We start from the raw sequence: 21568 nt of genomic DNA on the forward strand, positions 1-21568 counted from the left end.
CCCTGGCAATAGTATGGTTTATATTCGGTGCACTTTCATCTGGACTTCTGAAATATGTTGATTCAATGTATAAGATTTTTTACAAAAAAAGTAAAGTTAGTTGTTTTCTACAAATACAACTAAAAAGATATGGTCATAATTCACGAATATATAGACACAAACGGATGCTCCCCAATATCATGACAGACAGACAGACAGACAAACAGACAAACAGACAGACAGACAGACAGACAGACAGACAGACAGACAGACAGACAGACAGACAGACAGACAGACAGACAGACAGACAGACAGACAGACAGACAGACAGACAGACAGACAGACAGACAGACAGGCAGGCAATTTTATTGGCGAAAACAATCAGTACATAGCCATATAAACATAGCAAATATTTCAATAAAATAGCATGTCAAGGAAATGTGATTGGCATAATTGTTATTTTAATTTCGGAGAACGTTCTTAACAAATTTGATATGAGATAAATATTTGGATTCTATGTATTTCAAAAACAAAATGCATATTATATTAATTATAACTACAACTATTAAATGACGGTTAACCATTCCTAAAATCAAATACAATCAACGGCAACAAACTTGAGCAGAAAATGCATATAGTTTGGCAATAACAGACCGACAGACAGAAAGTTTATTTTGACTTGTACAATGTACATTGTCAACAACACATTATGAAAACAGTACAATGTAATTAACAGTGTGATTCAATAGCAGAAATTATATATAACACATAATTCTTGAAATTATATATAACAAACACATTTTAAATATACACTTAAAAACACCCAACAAAAATGTGATGTTATTGATTCATATTAATTAAGTCGATTCTATGCTTATTTGCGAAATAAATATACTTAGACAGTCCAATGAGTTCTGATTTGTTGGTTGTTTTAACTAGCTGGATGAATTTGAACATACTCGGCCTATTATAATAATACCTTTTTAAAAATCGAATGCGTAATTCTGTATAGCAATTACAAATAATGATAAGGTGGAATTCATCCTCGATATCTCGGCTGTTGCACAGTAAGCATGTCCTCTCCTCTCTCGGAAGTCTATCAGAACCGTAGCGACCCGTTTCTATTCTTAAGCCATGCGATGATAATCGAATACGAGACAAGGAGCGGCGGTAAGTCTTATTAAATAGTTTATCGAGATAAATTGCTGTTATCATGGGTGCATTTTTCGCATTCGTATGAATACATGCCGGAAGTAAAATTCTGAAATGTTGTTCATAACAGTGCCTTCTGCTCATTCAAGATCAATATATTTCAGTTGCATAATATTATTTGATGTACTTAATGCAGATTAATAGCAATTTAACAAATGTAAGACTCTATTTCGGAAGTAAAGCCCAGTCTTATATCAAATCCGGTTCCGCGGGTTAAACAAGTCACTCTGGGTCAGCAGACGATTTATTTTCACTCTGGATCAGCAGACGATTTATTTCTTACGGAGGAATCCGAGATAGCCGATGTATCACGATTGGACTTATTTTCCGGAGATTGTCGATGTATCACGCTTTTAAACGATTGTCATATTTTAGCCAATCAGAATTTGTCTTACAACTAGAACGTTATTATTATTAAAGAAACAGATGATTATTTATGCCAATTTAAGTTGCAGAAAATGACCAAATTAAGCATAGAAGGATAACCATTTTAAAGTTCAAATGACATGCTTAGTCACACGGCCGTAATGGCCTTACAAGACGACGAGTGGCACGATACATTGGCGAAATGATTTGGTAGAAAAGTTTCGTCGATTGCGATGGCCTAGTTTCGTTGTTCGAAGATCACTTTAAGAGGAAATGCGTCGAAGTATCGCTATTCTGGTGTTTGTATACCATCTTTCTATGTGCAACGGATCCTGTAAACATGGAAGAACTATCCTTACAAACGAAACTGGCGTTATCTCGGATGGGGAAAACACAACCACCTACCCTAGTTATGCAAGATGCGAATGGCTGATTGATGGTATATTTCATATTGTTTTCATGCTTTCTTTTTGAACTTTGGTACTGAACTCATTATGTGCTTATTTATGTCTTCATGTGTTATGATTCAGAGGTAATGTCGCAACAGATTTAATTAATAGCATCATGAGTGCTTTTGAAGTTTGCCTGAAGTCATCCCGAGTTGGTCAGAACCAGCCATTTTGGTTAGAGCTGTTCTGGTCCCACAGTTGGTGCATTTTTTCTCACGTGTAACCTATTGGAAATGTTAAGATGGGAGAAGGTACAACATTGTGCACTTGAATGGATTTATCACTGTTAATTAAAATTCCGCAGGAACCACTAACACGACATGCTCTACCAATTGAGTTCACTCTAGTTGCAATCATCCTATCAGCTACTAACCCACACAGCTGTACTCATAAACGCTTAAAGCATTCAAGAAGAATAAGCTCACTGGGATGCTTGTTTTTTCTTCATTCTATTTACCCAGCGCCCATGGTGCTGGTGCTATTAAAATTAAATTGATTTAAAAATGAACCAATGAGTTCACGAAGCCATGAACACCAGAACACCACTTCTGCAGCTTTATCTCTGACCGATTATCAACATTCACAACACTTATTTATACCATCTAAGTTACTTCTTCACACAGCCACACATAACATATATATGTATTAACCTTTAGGCATATGCAGATCTAGACTGTCATGCACAGCGAGATATTTAACCCAAAGATTGGCACGAAGTCATTTGAAATAAATTATATTCTTGTAATTCATTGACCACTATCATGCTTTTTCACATTCAAAGTTAATGCCATGCCCATGGCATAAGTGCTACTGTTAAGATTTTAAGATTTTATTATGTGGAATTAATGGCATAGAGATTACCAAAAGGTTCAAGTATTTGGGTTGATATATATGTAGTCCTTCCCCCAAATACATTTTTGTCCCCTACCGGTTTCACCGGAGGGGACTTATGGTTTGCGCTTTGTGCGTCTGTGAGTCTGTCTGTCTGTCTGTCACACATTTCTGGATCCTGCGATAACTTTAAAAGTTCTTAATATTTTTTCATGAAACTTGCAACATAGATAGATGGCAATATGGACATTATGCACGTCATTTCATTTTGTTCCTACGTCAAAAATTGTGGTTGCTAAGGCAGCCAAAAAAATCTGAAAATGGTAGAATTTCTGATAATGGTGGAGCCGGTTGGGGACCATATTGCTTGACAATAGCCTTGTTTATTCTGTATTTGCAGCTAAGCATCCGAACAAGTCGATTTACCTGGAATTTGAGTTCCTAGACACAGAATGCTCCTATGACTTCTTGTTTGTGTTTGACGGGGACTCCTACCTGTCACCAACGCTGGCCAGTCTTAGTGGCCAGCATAGACCTGGGCCCATCGTTGCCAAATCTGGAAAGGTATGCCTATGTGTCATGGAGATTTCTTTTGTTGTTGTTATCCTCTCTTAAACACAGAGACCAGGGTTTGAGTTCATGGATCTGTGGAAGTTATTATCCCCCGCCATAGGCGGAGGGATATTGTTTTGGCGTTGTCTTTCCGTCTGTCCGGAGCCATATCTTGGAAGTGCTTTGGCGGATTACATTGAAACTTGGTATGAGTATATATATGGATAAGAGGATGATGCACGCCAAATGGCATTGTACGCCATCTGTTAATAACGGAGTTATGGCCCTTTGTATCTTGAAAAAATGCTTTTTTGTGTGTCCCGAGCCATATCTTGGATGTGCTTTGGCGGATTTTATTGAAACTTGGAATTAGTATATATATGGATCAGGGGATGATTCATGCCAAATGGCATTGTACACCATCTGTTAATAACAGAGTTATGGCCCTTTTTATCTTGAAAAAATGCTTTTTTGAGTGTCAAATATAACACTTTTGTGTCCGAAAGCATATTGGTGGGGGATATCAATTCGACGAATTTGGGTGTTTGCTTTTAGTTTACAAGTTGGTTGCATTTGATTTCAATTAGCATGATTTTTTATTGTTCATCCACTTACTTGGTATATAAGCTGTGGTTGAACAAAAAATATTCAATATGAAAACTACCTTTTAACACCACCTAAGTACACATTCGATTATAATAAATTACAATAAGATAACAGAAATAACTATTTTTCACTTTAATTGCATTCCGGGTAACATGACCAAACTTTGATTACAGATGCTGGTGTACCTATTCAGCGACAGGAACTATGAACGAACTGGATTTCGGGCCCGCTATTCCATGCAAGACTGTCCATTCAATTGCACTGGCCACGGCAACTGTATTGGACACCAGTGCTACTGCTTTATGGGCCGAACAGGGAATTACTGCCAGCTCGAGGAATGTCCTCAAAACTGTAGCAGTCATGGTGCTTGTGTGATGAAAGATGACAATTCCACGTATAAGTGTCAGTGCGAGAAAGGGTATGCAGGGTATATGTGCAATATTAGTTTGAACAATTCAGAAGGGAGTGAGCTCTGGTACACCTTACTGCCTGAAGGCATGGGACTTGAACCCCGTTCTGCCCATGCTGGTGCTTTTGTGTCTCGGACAGAATGCTTGTATGTGTTTGGTGGGTTTTCGTTGAACAAAGTTTTAAGTGATCTCAACTATTACTGTATAAACGAAACCACTTGGAATTCTATAAATAGATCTGAACCCTGGCCGAAAGGTCGTTATGAGCATGCGATAGAACTGTTTGAGGATGGGTTCTACATGTTTGGGGGTATGCTTGACGATGAGAATTACAGTGATGAACTGTGGTTCTTTAATGTTACGTCAGAGACATGGACTCTGTGTGCCAATGAGAGTGTATTCAAACCATTAAAGCTCTCTGGTCACACACTTACAAGGGTTGAAGACAATTTGTATGTGTTCGGGGGGAAAACCAAAGATGGATTATTTTGGTCAAATATTTATAAAATCAATGGACACATTCCAACTGAATGGCAGGAAGTATTACCTCTGGCCGGCAAATCATCGGCTCGAAGGCTTGTAGGACATTCAACTGTTTATCACAAAGAATCAAAATCGCTACTTATCTATGGAGGTTATTCTCACAATGCGGATGAGCCCCGTTATGGGTCGCATAAAGACGAACTGCATATGTTCCATGTTGAGAACAAGATCTGGTCGAAAATCAAGACGAACGAAGCACTGGACAACGGTCCAGCTCCTAGTCAGCGGTCGTTTCATTCGGCCAACATCATGGGCAACTATATGGTTGTGTTTGGAGGCAACACGCACATACATCACGATGTGGAGAAATGCTATGATTATGAAATATATCTTTATCATCTCGGATGTCATATATGGGTGAAAGCGGAATTGCTTATGGGAAGTATGTACCATTTCTTTGTGTGTTTGTATGTTCAGTGATATTTTCCTTCTTTACGAAGTACCCATAAAAGGTACTTTCCGAATTGAGCAAATACTACAAATTACAAATTGCCGTCTGAAATATTCCCAAAAGGAAGGAACTTTTCGTCGATTTCTTTCCAAAGTGCATCATCTGCAATTAAACAAATAAAATGAGCACTGAAACTGAACATTTCCATCCAAAAGCATGTAAATGAATATTTGAATTGGTTTTTGCAATTATTTATACCAAGCAATGTTAGAGACCCATAATTCCCAATCTTAAGATTTCACGACTCTAATTTTCCCAATTTCAGATTTTTTCTCAATAGGTATTGTACCAATACTTTTCTCAATCCGATTATCGGGTACAACAATTGCTGAAATATATATAATATTTTGACCGAACATGAATGATCAACATTTTTAAGTTCATCTGTCCATTATAGATGTATTTTACATTGTTTAATGATATCTTTTGGAATTAAAATATACAGATAATTATTTTTGCAAGAGCTTTTTCACAGAAAAAAAAGGGGAATAGAACTTAGCTCCCTGTCACCAGAGCACAACATGCACATGGTTAGCTTTTGTTAGTGCCTTATGTCTGTCTTTTTTCATGCGTCATCAACATCTGCCTTATGAACACTCTAGAGGCCAGGGGTTCGTTTCATAAACGATAGTACAACAATTTTAATTTATGAGAGAATTTTGTAATCTTGATAAGTAGGCGAACTAGCTCGCAATGCTCGTCAAATATATACGGCGCTTGAGATGCTAGTGTAATTTATTAAGTACTGAATATTTATAATCATATGATATGGAGTTTAGCAATTATGTATCTTTGAAAAATGTATCGTATCGTAAATGTGTACTGCCATGTTTATTGAAACGGTCCCCAGTTTTTTTGTTAATACTTAATGCAACTTGCCCAATAATATTGGTTGTTTTTGAAACCTGGAAACTTCACCCCCTCAAGATAAACATCCATATCAAATGTTCAAATTAAAAAAGCTAATGAACACTCTGTAGGTCACATTTATAGCAAAATATTCAGGAAAATGGTTAAAAACATATATCCCAATGATATCTATGTTGATTTTTAAAATTTAAACTGGGTCATGTTAGATATAAAAAAAAGGTCTCAGTAAAGAAAAAAAAGGTTGTCCACAAATTAAAGAAAAAGCTCATGAACACTCTAGAGGCCACATTTATTGCCCAATCTTCATTTAACTTGGTCTGAACATTTTTCCCAAAATAATAGTTCTTGATACATGGGATCTTTTGTTTTTAAAAATCAAGTTGAAAATGTTTTTCTCCTAAAAAATAAGGGGAGCATTATACATAACTGCGGGTAGTACAGTGTGTTTTATGGTAGCCAAAAACACACTCTAATCTTTTTTCTTTTGCAGAATACAGTTCAGCACTTGATGATGGCAGGGTGAGTCACGTTGCAGCCGTTGCCTATGGTAACACACTCCTTGTTGCTGGGGGGTACGCTGGATACGTGAAGGGTGACGTCATGGCATTCAAGTTCCCGCCATTGATTGCTCCACCTAGTGTAAGATACAGGCATACACTGTTGCAGACTAGTTTTTATAAATGTTATTTTATATACATATGTTTTTTTACCTAAAGGCTAAGCCTTAGATCCATACTGCCTTTAATTTTTGGTTACCTAAAATATGTGTATCGGCCAAAACGCCTTGCAGGTTTGTGTTTCTTTCAAACTTAATTAAATGCTCCTTCAACATCTCCAGTTGTTTGGTTGTTTGACTTAATTGGCATATGTAACACATATCAAATTGCCCAAATTGTTATTTTTCACATGTTTAAGATAGATATAAGAACCAGCACATGTTTATGAAAACAAAACTACATACATAATGCGCAAGTTTTACCTTAACTATCCCACAAACCTGTTTTTATGAGCAACGAGCTGTGCAAATGATTTGCAATTCCTTTTATATCATTGTAGAAGCTATTCTGTACTTGTTCACACACCTTTTCACAAGTTTCTGACAAAATGTAATAAAATATCACACTCCATATCAACCTTCAGGACGGGTTATATTTATTTGAGCGTCATTCTGGGAACAATGGGCTTTATGCTTGTGGGTTAACCCTTTGCATGCTGGGTAATTTGTCATCTGCTAAAATGTCGTCTGCTGAATTTCTAAAATTAGCATTTTCTTCGATTTTTTTCAAAGAATACTATCAGAATAGCAAACAGTTTGGATCCAGATGAGACGCCACGTTCTGTGGCGTCTCATCTGGATCCAAACTGTTTGCAAAGGCCTTCAAAATTCGGTCCAGCACTGTAAGGGTTAAGTGACTTCAGTGCAGTCCAAACAGGCTAATCATTCAGGGACGACACTTTCTGCCTAGACTTGATTTTTGTTTAGATGGGAGCTCCTTTAATTGAAAAAATCCATAAAAGCAGAAAGTGTTAACCATGATTAGCCTGTGCGGATTGCACAGTCTTATCTGGGGTGACACTCTTAGTACATACATTAAGCCCTGTTTTCCCAGAATAAGGCTTATACATTGTATATTTATGACCTTCCCATTGTGAATTCAGTCTGAGGTCAGTCTGGACCTAGATTACTGCACCAACATCACGCTGGCAGACAAATGTCAGAGCAACCCGGACTGCCTACTGTGCACCAAGCAGGGCAGATGCATGCATCGGACACACATCACTGAGCAGGTACTGAACATTGTGAATGCAAATAAATTTTCAGTATCCAGATTTTCAATGTTGTTGATTTTTTCAATGATTTGTATGACATATTGAAATTGATGTATTATGAACATTTTTGTATAGGAATATCTAAGTCACTATGCGTCCCTGATGAAAAACATTGAACTTAAAATTCAAGTGAATACATTTGAGTATTTCCATTTATAGAGCACCGTAGGAAAATCTTAAGTGATACTGAAGTGAAATTTTCTCATTCAATTTGCATTGTGAAACCAAACGTTTGTACTTAAAAGCTAAGGAAGTAATGTTATAGACATTTTTTAAAGCTTCATGTTGAAAACAAAATAAAAAAAGCCAAAGACGGAAGGAATAGTTTCATTTGAAGACATTTTAAGTGCTCTTTTTTATTACATGGCATTAATTTACGGTCTTCCCCAGCTACCTTGAAGAGTACCATGCCCTAAATGCAATTTCCATTGATCTGTAGCCGCCTGTCCATATATGTATATTGCCTGAAGTTAATTTTCCCTCGCCATAGGCGGAGGGATATTGTTTTGGTGTTGTCCGTATGTCTTTCCGTCCGTCCGGCACTTTTGTGTCCGGAGCCATATCTTGGATGTGCTTTGGCGGATTTCATTCAAACTTGGTATGAGTATATATATATGGATAAGAGGATGATGCACGCCAAATGGCATTGTACACCATCTGTTAATAACAGAGTTATGGCCCTTTGTATCTTGAAAAAATGCTTTTTTGAGTGTCAAATATAACACTTTTGTGTCCAGAAGCATATTGGCAGGGGTTATTTATTCAACGAATTTGCTTGTTTTATTTCTTTTGATTTGATTTCATTGTATTAATTATTTCGTGTCCAGCTTTGCGGCCCTTTGAAGGCAGGCGTGCCCTACATGCAGTGTCCAGGGATCTGCAGTCGGCTGTCCTCGTGTGTGTCTTGCCTTAGTCAAGGTCAGGGGGCAGCGCGGTCCCAGGACTCGCCGGAACATTGGACCTACATCCAGCCGTGCAACTGGTGTGTGAAGGAGGGCGAATGTCAGCTCAGGTCTAGTAAGTATAGCATAGTGACTCAGTGTTTTTGTATTTGCCACATTTTGGTAGAAATGCGGCCCAATCCAAATCTCATAAAGTCTCTATTTTAATCAAAATGACTTTCAAAAATTCCCAATTAAAGGTTTTAGATTTATTTATTTATTTTTCTTAATAAATTGTTTTATCACATGCCATACCCTGTTTCCCATGTAATACAACCATTACATATTTTTTTATATTACACATGTGTAATACAACATTTTTAAGCGTTTTCATTGGCTTAGTTTTCGTTTATTGACCAATCGCATTGTATTATTTTGCTGAAATGATGTTGCAACGTCAAATGACGTCACGAAATGTAAACAACATTTGGGATTTATCATTATGTTTGCGTAAATATTTATTTAATTTGCTCATTTAAAAGCATGTGATAAAAAAGATCTGACACTCGTTGTCATATCATACCATATTTTATTAAACACGTCCAGGAAATTCGTTAGTAAGCTCGCCAAAGGCTCGCTGACTAACAAAATTCCTGAACTCGTTTAATAAAATATGGTATGATATGACAACTCGTGCCAGATCCTATATACATTTATTTTATATACCTATTTAGCTCTACAATTTGAACCTTAGTAAATATAATATTGAAAACACTTGTATTCTCAATATTCAAGTATTTGTTAGCAAAAAAATTCAACACCAATTTCCCACTTTAAGTTAAAACAACATATTTTTCCAATACAAAGCACCCCTGCCCTAGTCCTAAAATGATGAAAAAGTTCACTTGAAATAGCCAATGGAACTTCACAAGGTCCATGAAAAAAATGAAGAATACTGGCTCCTTTGGCTAGTGAAATGTTTTGGTCAAGTACAAGATTGTACAAGTATTTTACTGGCAAATAAACTAGAATTTTAGCCTGTAATAGTTAACCCTTTCAGTGCGGGAACCGAATTTTAAAGGCCTTTGCAAACAGTTTGGATCCAGATGAGACGCCACAGAACGTCTCATCAGGATCCAAACTGTTTGCTATTCTGATAGTATTCTTTGAAAAAAATAGAAGGAAATGCTAATTTTAGAAATTCTGCAGACGACATTTTAGCAGACGACAAATTTCCCAGCATGCAAAGGGTTAAACTATTTTGCAACTTGGATAGACACTAATGTATTGTTTATTTTTCAGAGCCAACTGGTAACTGTGCTGCTGCCACTAGCACGCCATCCGGTTTAGTTGGCTGGTGGGGTGATAAGAGCCTCTCCTTGAGCCAGATTGCTCAGTGTCGACTGGAGGACAAACCAGCGGGACTGGTAGAGGTCAAGTGCAGATCGGGAAATGTCAATTTTAACCAACCAGACGAGGTAAAAAGATTCCTTATCATACCATGTGTAAATTTAAAAATGCTTAGTTACAGAAACAAATAATTATGTGAAAAATGTGTGTTTTGATAATAGGATTAAGTACAAAAAGGCAAATTGTGGTAACTCTTTGCAGGCATTAAACTAATCTATGTAAGTCTGAAATCGGATGTCAATCTTAGGACATAACACTGTCTCAAAAAACAACACAAAGTTGTTAAAACAGAAATATGTAGATCTACTTTATATTTACAGGTGTCCATTTTGCGTCAGACTAATACGTTTGAGAAATACCGCCGGATCTACACGAGGCCATTGCTCAAGAGCTTCACACGCTGGCGTGGCTGGATTCACCCTTTAAATGCCACAGTGAAACACTTGATTGATCCCTCCCCCAAACAGTTCATGTTGAAGTTGGCGGTCGATAACATCGCAGTGAAGGTGTGGCTTAATAAAGATGCTATTGTTGGTCGTAAGGTGAGTTGTATTTCATTTAGATTTTATTTAATTTACACCATTTTTGTTGAATGATTACATCAAAAGCTTTACCCTTTCCCACTCACAAGCAAAGTGAGAATGGGTATGTGCAAACAGCATAAAACCAGAACAGCCTACGAGTAACTCACAGTCTGTTCAGGTTTTATGCTGTTTAAAACTTGAATCTAGTAAGAAAGGTCGTAAGTTAAATTTAACTTTCTAAGGGACTACAAATGCGTAAAAATACGTATAAGTGGGAAAGGGTTTAAGCTTATTGTGAGATGCTCAAGTCTGTCTTCTGGATAGAACCAGTACTTGGTGGTTTTAGGGGAGCAGCTTGCAAGGCCTTTTTAGCTCATCTGAGCACAACATGCTCATGGTGAGCTTTTGTGATCGTCTTTTGTCCGTCGTTCGTTTGCCTTGTTAAGTCTCTGGAGGCCACATTTATTGTCCAATCTTCATGCAATTTGGTCCGAAGATTGGTCTCAATGATATCTTGGATGAGTTCGAAAATGGTTACGCTTGAAAAACATGGCTGCCAAGGGGCGGGGCATTTTTCCTTATGTGGCTATATATGGCTATAGTTAAATCTTGTTAACACTCTAGAGACCACACTTATTGTCTGATCTTCATGAAACTTGGTCAGAAGATTCTTCCCAATAATATCTTGGTCTAGTTAGAAAATGATGCCGGTTGGTTTAAAAAACATGGCTGCCAAGGGGCGGGGCATTTTTCCTTATATGGCTATAGTAAAACCTTGTTAACACTCTAGAGGCCACATTTATTGTCCGATCTTCATGAAATATGGTCAGAAGATTTGTCTTATTGATATCTTGGATTAGTTTGAAAATGGTTACGTTTGCTTGAAAAACAGGGCTGCCAAGGGGCGGGGCATTTTTCCATATATGGCTATAGTAAAACCTTGTTAACACACTAGAGGCCACATTTATTGTCCAATCTTCATGAATTTGGTCAGAAGATTGGTCTCAATGATATCTTGGATGAAGTTGAAAATAATTGTGTTTGCTTGAAGAACATGGCTTCCAAGGGGTGGGGCCTTTATCCTGATATGGCTATAGTAAAATCTTGTTAACACTCTAGAGGCCACATTTACTGTCCGATCTTTATGAAACTTGGTTAGAAGATTCATCCCGATACTATCTTAGACGTGTTCAAAAATGATGCCGGTTGGTTGGCAAACATGGCTGCCAGGGGGCGGGGCATTTTTCCTTATATGGCTATAGTAAAACCTTTTTAACACTCTTAAGGCCACATGTATTTTCTGATCTTCATGAAACTTGGCCAGAAGATTTGTCCCAATAATATCTTGTTATCTTAGGTGAGCGACTTTGGGCCTTTCAGGCCCTCATGTTTTTAAATTTGGGACTGTGAACTCTATCCATTAAGTTGAGAATTTAAATGTCAACTTACCTAATATTTGACTAATATATATTAAACTGAAAAGGGCACTTTGAACGCGCAGTATTTTGTCAAAAGGGCACTTTCGAGTGCGCGGGCGTTTCTGGAATGCTTCCTCTTGCATGTTAATTTATATGTTATTAATAATAATTATTAATAATTGTTAGAATATAATATTCCCATTATTATTAAACAATTCAAATGTCTACAAAGAGGATTAAATTTATTACAATGTATTGTAATAAGAGATTTATTATTTCATATGTAAAAAAAAAAAAAAAAAAAATTTTAAGGCAGGGGGGGCCCTAGGAAGGACAGTCCTGAGCTTTGGGAGGGCTGGGTGGGGTGCCCTTCAATTGACATGATGCCGCCTGTCAATCAAATCCTTATCTAAGAATTGATCTACCAATCAGCGATCGATTAATCGGGCGCGTTAAATAGCAACGCACTGTCTGCCATTTCCTAGACAAGCTATGTCTAGGTTCACTTTTATTTTAACGTGTTTCTTTTGTTTTCCTCTTTAAAAGACGTAGATTAAAATGGTTAAATGGTTTCAATGGGGATTATGTAACTCGGACAATCGATATCCTTAAAGGTTAGTTGGTGGCATTGAATTTATATCGTTTCCAAAGGCGAAAAGAGATCTTGAGAAGTGTAAGAGATGTATAAATGCATGCGGTCGTCCCCACGAACAACTGAACGTCAACACTGTCAAAGACAATTACAATATCTTTTCATCGTATAAACTAGCAGATTTAAATAGTTTCTGTTATCGATCTGATCATCACATAAAAGTTCATGTTTTTTTTTCAGTTACTAGGTGATTATTAGAAGCAATGTTCATCTGCATTACTTTAAGAGAAATAAAACCCAGCATGAAGCCTAATTCCTGCTGTGTTTTATTACTCTGATAGTAATGCACTTTATTGCCATTATACATGTTATTAGAAGGTGACACGTGATATCTTAATAACGGTATCTACACATGTGCAGACATGCTGTGTCACCAATGAACGCTTTTAATCCACACTTGGAGATCAAATGCCTAATACTCTTTTTTTCACAGAATTTCTTAATTTTTTGTTTGAAAAAACAAAATGGAAATGAAATATGGCAAAAATGGTGTAAATTGGGTTAATGTAACTCCAGAAAGATAACTTACATTAATTAAATGTATACCATTTCCAACGTGGAAATGCGGTCTTGACAAGAGCGAGTGGAAGCTTCAATGTGTAGAATTACCGAGATCACCCTTATAGAACATTAATTTATTAAAAAATCTGGACATGTACGTTATAACTACGCATTATTAGTCCCCTACCGGTTTCACCGGAGGGGACTTATGGTTTTGTCTCCGTCCTTCCATCACACTTTTCTGGATCCTGCGATAACTTTAAAAGTTCTTAATATTTTTTCATAAAAAACTTGGAATATGGATAGATGGCAATATGGACATTATGCACGTCATTTCATTTCGTTCCTACTTCAAAAATTATGGTTTTACTATGGCAACAAATAGACTAGAAATACTGCTGAAAAGGTGGTTTTTCTGGATCCTGCTATAACTTTTAAAGTTTTTAATATTTTTTCATGAAACTTGTAACATGGATAGATGGCAATATGGACATTATGCACGTCATTTCATTTTGTTCCGACGTAAAAAATTCTGGTTGCTATGGCAACAAATAGACTTGACATACTGCTGAAAATGGTGGTTTTCTGGATCCTGCAATAACTTTTAAAGTTCTTAATATTTTTTCATGTAACTTGAAACATGGATAGATGGCAATATGGACATTATGCACGTCATTTCATTTCGTTCCGACGTCAAAAATGCTGGTTGCTATGGCAACAAATAGACTAGAAATACTGCTGAAAATGGTGGTTTTCTGGATCCTGCAATTACTTTTAAAGTTCTGAATATTTTTTCATGAAACTTGAATGATGGATAGATGGCAAAATGGACATTAAGCACGTCATTTAATTTTGTTCCGACGTAAAAATTTCTGGTTGCTATGGCAACAAATAGACTAGACATACTGTTGAAAATGGTGGTTTTCTGGATCCTGCGATAACTTTTGAAGTTTTTCATGTAACTTGAAACATGGATAGATGGCAATATGGACATTATGCACGTCATTTCATTTTGTTCCTAAATAAAAAAAATTGGTTGCTATGGCAACAAATATATAAAAAAAAATCTGGAATTTCTGACAATGGTGGAGCCGGTTGTGGACTTATATTGCTTGAAAATAGTCTTGTTAAGTATGAATTATATCACGTGTGCATGTAGAATAATAGAGAATATTGATACTCACTTTGGGTAACTTAACGAAATTCCCGTTGTAAATCAAGTTATGTGTGGGTCAAAAACAAGTGGAAACTATTTTATGTTTCTATTTAAATAAAAACATATTGATAAATGCCATTGCCTAACATTTATTATTACTGATATAACCAATAAATGCGTTTACTTATGGGAAGTCTGTACCTGCGCGAGCGTCTGATACTGGTACATGTAGCTTTACCGAATTCCCCTTCATACAACGCTACTTTATATCAGACAATGACCAAACTGATTGAGTTGTCTTGCACTTTCAATTATAGTGATTGATAAATGTCCCATAAGCAATGTTTAATATTATTAATATAACTTGTATACGTAATAACATGTGGGATTTTGGCACCCACTCGGTGTCAGAAAGCGCGTTAAACTTCACAGAAATTCCAGTTTTAAAGCGCTATTTTCCATAAAAATCATCCAGAATATTGCCAAAATCTATATGCAGTCTATAGGCAAAGAAGCCATTTTGCTGTTAGCTTGTCTAGGTTTGCTACTCGCTTAGCCACGTGATTGAGTGGGCGGAGCGATCATCGTCCAGGCGTCATGTCAATTTAGGCCTAGCTGGAGCACTGCATTTAGCTCTTTTTATACTCCCATTACCATTGGTAGTGGGGGCTTTATAGGAGTCACTTTGTCGGTGGGTGTGTCGGTCTGTCCTGAAATCTTGTCCGGGCAATAACTTTGTTGTTCATTGTGAGATTTTAAAATCATTTGACATATTTGTTAACCATCATTAGACGGTGTGTTGCGCGGAAGAATTGCGTAGATATCTTAAAGGTCAAGGTCACACTTTGAGTTCAAAGGTCAATAATGGCCATAAATAAGCTTGTCTGGGCCATAACTATGTCGTTCATTGTGAGATTTTATAATCATTTGGCACATTTGTTTACCATCATTGGATGGTGTGTCGCGCGAAAGAATAACATTGATTGCTTCAAAGACAAGGTCACAATTTGAGTTCAAAGGTAAAACAAGGCCATAAATGAGCTTGTCCGGGCCATAACTATGTCGTTCATTCTGAGGTTTTCAAGTCATTTGGCACATTTGTTCACCATCTCTGGACGGTGTGTTGCGCGAAAGAACTACGTCAGTATCTCCAAGGTCACACTTTGAGTTAAAAGGTCACAAATGGCAATAAATGAGCTTGTCCAGGCCATAACTATGTTGTTCATTATGTTCATCAGCGTTGGCATCGGCGTCCGGTTAAGTTTTGCGTTTAGGTCCACTTTTCTCATAAAGTATCAATGCTATTGCATTCAAACTTGGTACACGTACTTACTATCATGAGGGGACTGGGCAGGCAAAGTTAGATAACTCTGGCTTGCATTTTGACAGAATCATGTGCCCTTTTTATACTTAGAAAATTGAAAATTTTGGTTAAGTTTTGTGTTTAGGTCCATTTTATTCCTTAAGTATCAAAGCTATTGCTTTCATACTTGCAACACTTACTAACTATCATAAGGGGACTGTGTAGGCAAAGTTATGTAACTCTGACTGGCATTTTGACAGAATTGTGTGCCCTTTTTATACTTAGAAAATTGAAATTTTTGTTAAGTTTTGTGTTTAGGTCCATTTTATTCCTTAAGTATCAAAGCTATTGCTTTCATACTTGCAACACTTACTAACTATCATATGGGGACTGTGCAGGCAACGTTATGTAACCTTGACTGGCATTTTGACAGAATTATGGGCCCTTTATACTTAGAAAATTGAAAATTTGGTTAAGTTCTGTGTTTGGTCCACTTTACCCCTAACGTATCATGGATATTGCTTTCATACTTGGAACACCCGCAAACTATCATAAGGGGACAGTAAAGGACAAGTTGCATAACTCTGGTTGTCATTTTTATGGAATTATGGCCCTTTTTTGTCTTAGTAACTTTGAATATATGGTTAAATTTTGTGTTTCGATCCACTTTACTTCTAAAGCATCAAGGCTATTGCTTTTAAACTTCAAATACTTTCATGCTATCATGAGGGTACTGTTCCTGGCAAGTTGAATTTTACCTTGACCTTTGAATGACCTTGATTTTTTATGATTTTTTTAAACATGGTTAAAAAACACAATTTTCTTTGTATTATTAACCAGGTTTTCCGAAGGAAAAAACTGGTTATTAGATTGGCGAATGCGGGCGGGCTGGCTGGCTGGCTGGCGGGCGGGCGGAACATGCTTGTCCGGGCCATAACTATGTCGTTCATTGTCAGATTTTATAATCATTTGGCTCATTTGTTTACCATCATTGGATGGTGTGTTGCGCGAAAGAATAACATTGATTGCTTCAAAGACAAGGTCACACTTTGAGTTCAAAGGTCAAAAATGGCCATAAATGAGCTTGTCCTGGCCATAACTATGTCATTCATTGTGAGATTTTAAAATCATTTGGCACATTTGTTCACCATCATGGGACGGTGTGTCGCACGAAAGAATCACGTCAATATCTCCAATGTCAAGGTCGCCACGACTAAAAATAGATTTTTTTTAAAAACAAACTTACAAAGGGGGTTAATTTTGTTTGTTCATTTCAAAAGTTCAGTTTGAGTTTTCTTCCTTTATCAGATTTTTTTTTCACAATGAAAACCTGGTTTTGTGACAATTTTGTCCCTTGTTTTATTTTTGAAATACTGTCCAACCATCCCACCCAGGAAAGCCCCCCCCCCAAAAAAGCATATTTTTTTGCATTTTTTGAAGAAAATGTAATAAATGACCACACCCCCACACTATACACCCCCCTCCACTCCACCCCTCCTTCCTTTGTGATTGAAATTGAGATAGGTCCCTTCACCTTTAAAAAGAAAAATAGATGAGCGGTCTGCACCGGCAAGGCGGTGCTCTTGTTGGGTTACAACATCATTATAAATTATGGGCTTGTTTGCTACATAGTAACTTTTAACTTGGTCTGTTTAATTGCCAATGGAGAGTTTATTGGAGGAAAATTACACAGAACTTTCCATAAAGGTATGAAATTTTCAACTTTATCTGAAACTGTTATAAAATATACAATATGTAGGACTATGACAAAGCATGGTAAAAGTTATAAAGTATTAATTGCAAGTTTGAAAAAATGCGTATTTCAGGAAAGAATTATGAACATCGGTATAGGCGATAACCCGCTCGAGTTGAAATTAAGGGCAGATAACTCTTTGTTGTTCCCCAACACGTCTCCAGGCACGCGCTACTTCCTGGATCTTGAAGGGGAATATTTGTACCCTTCCAGTACCAACAGTCAACCAGCCATCAATGAGAAACTCTACAGCATCGAACTGAAGTGGGACGGCTCGGCTACCAATGGTAGGTGTGGGCTTTATTTGTGGCACTTTCTGGGAAAACTGTGCTTACTGCTTGTTCGTAAGTGTTTTGTCAGATTAGTCTGTGCAGTCGGCACAGGCTAATCTTGGACTTTACTTTTGGTTAGACTGCTAATGTTTGATAAAAGTTTAACCCTTTCAGTGCGGGAACCGAGTTTTAAAGGCCTTTGCAAACAGTTTGGATCCAGATGAGACGCCACAGAACGTGGCGTCTCATCTGGATCCAAACTGTTTGCTATTCTGATAGTATTCTTTGAAAAAAAATGAAGAAAATGCTTATTTTAGAAATTCAGCAGACGTCATTTTAGCAGACGACAAATTTCCCAGCATGCAAAGGGTTAAGCACATGCATAAAGCCAGTTTTCCCCAAATGAGGCTCATTTAATGGAAAGTTTAAATATGAGGTATGAGAGTCAGCTTTTCAAAGGTTTTTGCGATCAGTGTTTTGCATCAAAACACGGTTAAAGCATGGCTGTTTTACAAACTGCAATTGTTGCTTGTTCTGTTAACATATGTGAAAAATGTTAATCTTTAAGAGTTATTGGACATGGCAATTTCATAATTTAACATTGCAATTTCATAATTTTACTTAAATTTAACTTTTAAGCATAAAATAGAATTAATGATCCTTGACTATAAACGTTAAAACCTAATTACAAGCCTATCTCTTTTGAAATGAACTGGTCAGTGGAAGCTTTGTTTACTTTCTGGCTTTGATGGTTATTTGTAAATATAAAACAGTGTTTTTTTCCCTTTAAATTCAGGTTGGTAAACGGCCTCATTCCCCATAGAAAGAAGTATATATTTTTCCCTAATGGGACCTTACAATTTTTAATTGAAGGTTTCCAAACAAAATAACTTTTTTTGGAGATCTCAACGTTAAGTTCATCTCCCATCCAAATCGATAAATTGATTTTTAGTAAATATTATATTGAAAACACTCTTATTCTCAATTTTGAAGGATTAGTTAGTTAAACAACAACAACACAAATTCCCGATTTTAGTAAAAATGCATGATTTTTTCCAATCCAAAATTACCCAGCACCATTCACAAAATGGTGAAAAAAACACTAAAAGTATTACCCATATTTAGCCTCTGAATTTTCTCCCTCATTTTTCATCTATTCCAGTATAACTTAGTGCAAATAACATGATTTCAATATTATATTATGATTATAATATAGGCAACAGTCTGTCAGTACTGCACGCGTTCAGCTTCGAATTTCTGGAACCCTACAGCGTTGGAGACTGCGCAAACTTCACCAGCTGCCTGGCCTGCATGACGGACACAGCATGTGGCTGGTGTGACGTTGAAGCCCGATGCATGCCAAGGAACACAAGCATGTCAGCCTGCGCCCAGGAGGGGCACCAGCTGATGATCACGGAGCCATCTGTGTGTACAGTGTGCGATGACCATGTGGAGTGTCTGTCGTGTGCCAAGGTATAGAGGATATTTGTTCATGTCAGTGTAAGACCGTTTTTATTTCATGAGTGAACATAGAAAAAATTATTTTTCTATGATCACGAGTAGAATAACAAACGATCTTACTCTGATTTTCTATGATCACGAGTGAATAACAAACGATCTTACACTGACATGAACAAATTTTCTGTTCCTTTTATTCCCCTTTTTCAATAAAATAATTTTCCCTGTGTCCCTTTTGCTTAAAAGTTACCCTTTCTCGGAGTTTCTCCAGTGGCGTGCCTCAATATATTTGAAAACACAAAATGACGTCATCAGTGTGACAAAATGACGTCATTTTACCAGCGAGATTCTCCAGTTAAACTCTTTTACAATGTAAATAAACGATGAAAAAATATAAGATAAAAAGAGAATTTGTATGATTCGGTGGAATGTCGATTTTAATTCACTTGTGATCATAGAAATATATAAAAATTTTAATGATAATCTTAAAAAAAGAAAAATGGAGTTCTGAAAATTTGTTCTTTTCACTGGTGAAAATAACAATTTGTTCTTTTCACTGCTGTTATTTCATTGCAGAATTCTCATACTTTATCATTAGGTATAAAAGAAATGACTGTCTTCACTGATGGGCTTTATTTTCTTCACTGATGGGCTTTATTGTCTTCACTAATGGGCTTTATTTTCTTCACTAATGGGCTCTATTTTCTTCACTGATGGGCTTTATTTTCTTCACTTATGGGCTTTAGTTCTCACTGATGGGCTTTATTTTCTTCACTAATGGACTTTATTTCTTCACTGATGGGCTTTATTTTCTTCACTGATGGGCTCTATTTTAATGTAAGACTGAAGTGTTAAAATTGGGAAAGAAGTGTTATTTGTTTTAGTAACTTATACTTTTAAATTGTGAATAATATTTTTCTTAATATAACATTTACTAAGGTTCAATTTTAGAGCTGGGTAGAAAGATGAACAAAATGTTTCAAGTCATAAGAACAAAATGTTTTCAAAACCTTTAAATTTGAGGCAGTAAGTCAGGACAAATCTTACTTTTTGAGATAGGGAATAATGCTTGGCCCCAAAACATGGCATTGTCTTCACTGATGGGCTGTTCTTATTAATCTACTGATTCAATGTACATACTTGGGTACAAAAGTTCTTTATAAAACATGTTCTGTTTCTTGAGGAACCTAACTACTATCATCATAATTAATTGAACTTCATAAAGCAATAATAAATTTGTTGATTATCAAGTACCCACAAGTTACTGATTTGCATAGAACACGCATATATTCCTTTTACCTGTTATCCTCACCAAATAATTTTATCCCTGCTACAAATTTAAAAGGGCATACTGAAATCACCAAGAAAAACTGTCTGTCTTTTTGTCTGTCTGTCTGTCTGTCAATATATACTTGTTTCTGATTTTCTCTTAAACCATTCAGAGTCCAATATTCATACAAGCAAAGTCTGTTTTTTAAGGTATGAATTTGGGCATGTGCACTTTTTATTCCCCCACAAACGAAGTTTAGGGGGGTATATAGGAGTGAGCTTGTCTGTCTGTCTGTCGGTTGGGCCGTATTCAGTGTCCGCTCTCTAATTCAAGTTGTTTTCATCCAATCTTCACTAAACTTGGTCAGAAGTAGTATCTAGATGATGTCTAGGCCAAGTTCGAACATGGGCCATGCCGGGTCAAAAACTAGGTCACAGGGTCACTTAGTGCGTTTTAAACATTGAGCATGGTGTCCGCTGTTTTTTGTGAAGACAACATGCAAAATATTCTGTGTCAATGCGGCATGTGGGGGTATTCGTCACCTCTGTGACAAAGCTCTAGTTTTTCATCCTACAATAAGAATTACAAATGATTTTTAGCTCATCTATTTTTTGAAAAAAAATTATGAGCTATTGTCATCACCTTGGCGTCGGCGTTGGCGTTGGCGTTGGCGTTGGCGTTGGCGTTGGCGTCGGCGTCCGGTTAAGTTTTGCGTTTAGGTCCACTTTTCTCAGAAAGTATCAATGCTATTGCATTCAAACTTGGTACACTTACTTACTATCATGAGGGGACTAGGCAGGCAAAGTTAGATAACTCTGGCGTGCATTTTGACAGAATTATGTGCCCTTTTTATACTTAAAAAATTGCAAAT

At 36.7% G+C, this 21568-nt stretch overlaps 1 protein-coding gene across 1 annotated transcript in view; it reads left to right on the forward strand.

Moving 5' to 3' along the window:
- Window positions 1-1594: 1594 nt before the first annotated feature.
- Window positions 1595-21568, forward strand: part of LOC127839852 (multiple epidermal growth factor-like domains protein 8) — a 69137-nt gene continuing 49163 nt past the window's right edge. Inside the window, exons 1-10 of the mRNA XM_052368242.1 lie at window positions 1595-1996; window positions 3238-3401; window positions 4169-5330; window positions 6760-6908; window positions 7929-8057; window positions 8927-9116; window positions 10283-10458; window positions 10711-10932; window positions 17771-17984; window positions 19186-19442. Of these exons, the coding sequence (XP_052224202.1) occupies window positions 1831-1996; window positions 3238-3401; window positions 4169-5330; window positions 6760-6908; window positions 7929-8057; window positions 8927-9116; window positions 10283-10458; window positions 10711-10932; window positions 17771-17984; window positions 19186-19442 (2829 nt within the window). The 5' untranslated portion in view covers window positions 1595-1830. The remainder of the gene's footprint in view (window positions 1997-3237; window positions 3402-4168; window positions 5331-6759; window positions 6909-7928; window positions 8058-8926; window positions 9117-10282; window positions 10459-10710; window positions 10933-17770; window positions 17985-19185; window positions 19443-21568) is intronic.

Source organism: Dreissena polymorpha, chromosome 7, assembly GCF_020536995.1.
Source record: "Dreissena polymorpha isolate Duluth1 chromosome 7, UMN_Dpol_1.0, whole genome shotgun sequence".
Lineage (NCBI taxonomy): Eukaryota > Metazoa > Mollusca > Bivalvia > Myida > Dreissenidae > Dreissena > Dreissena polymorpha.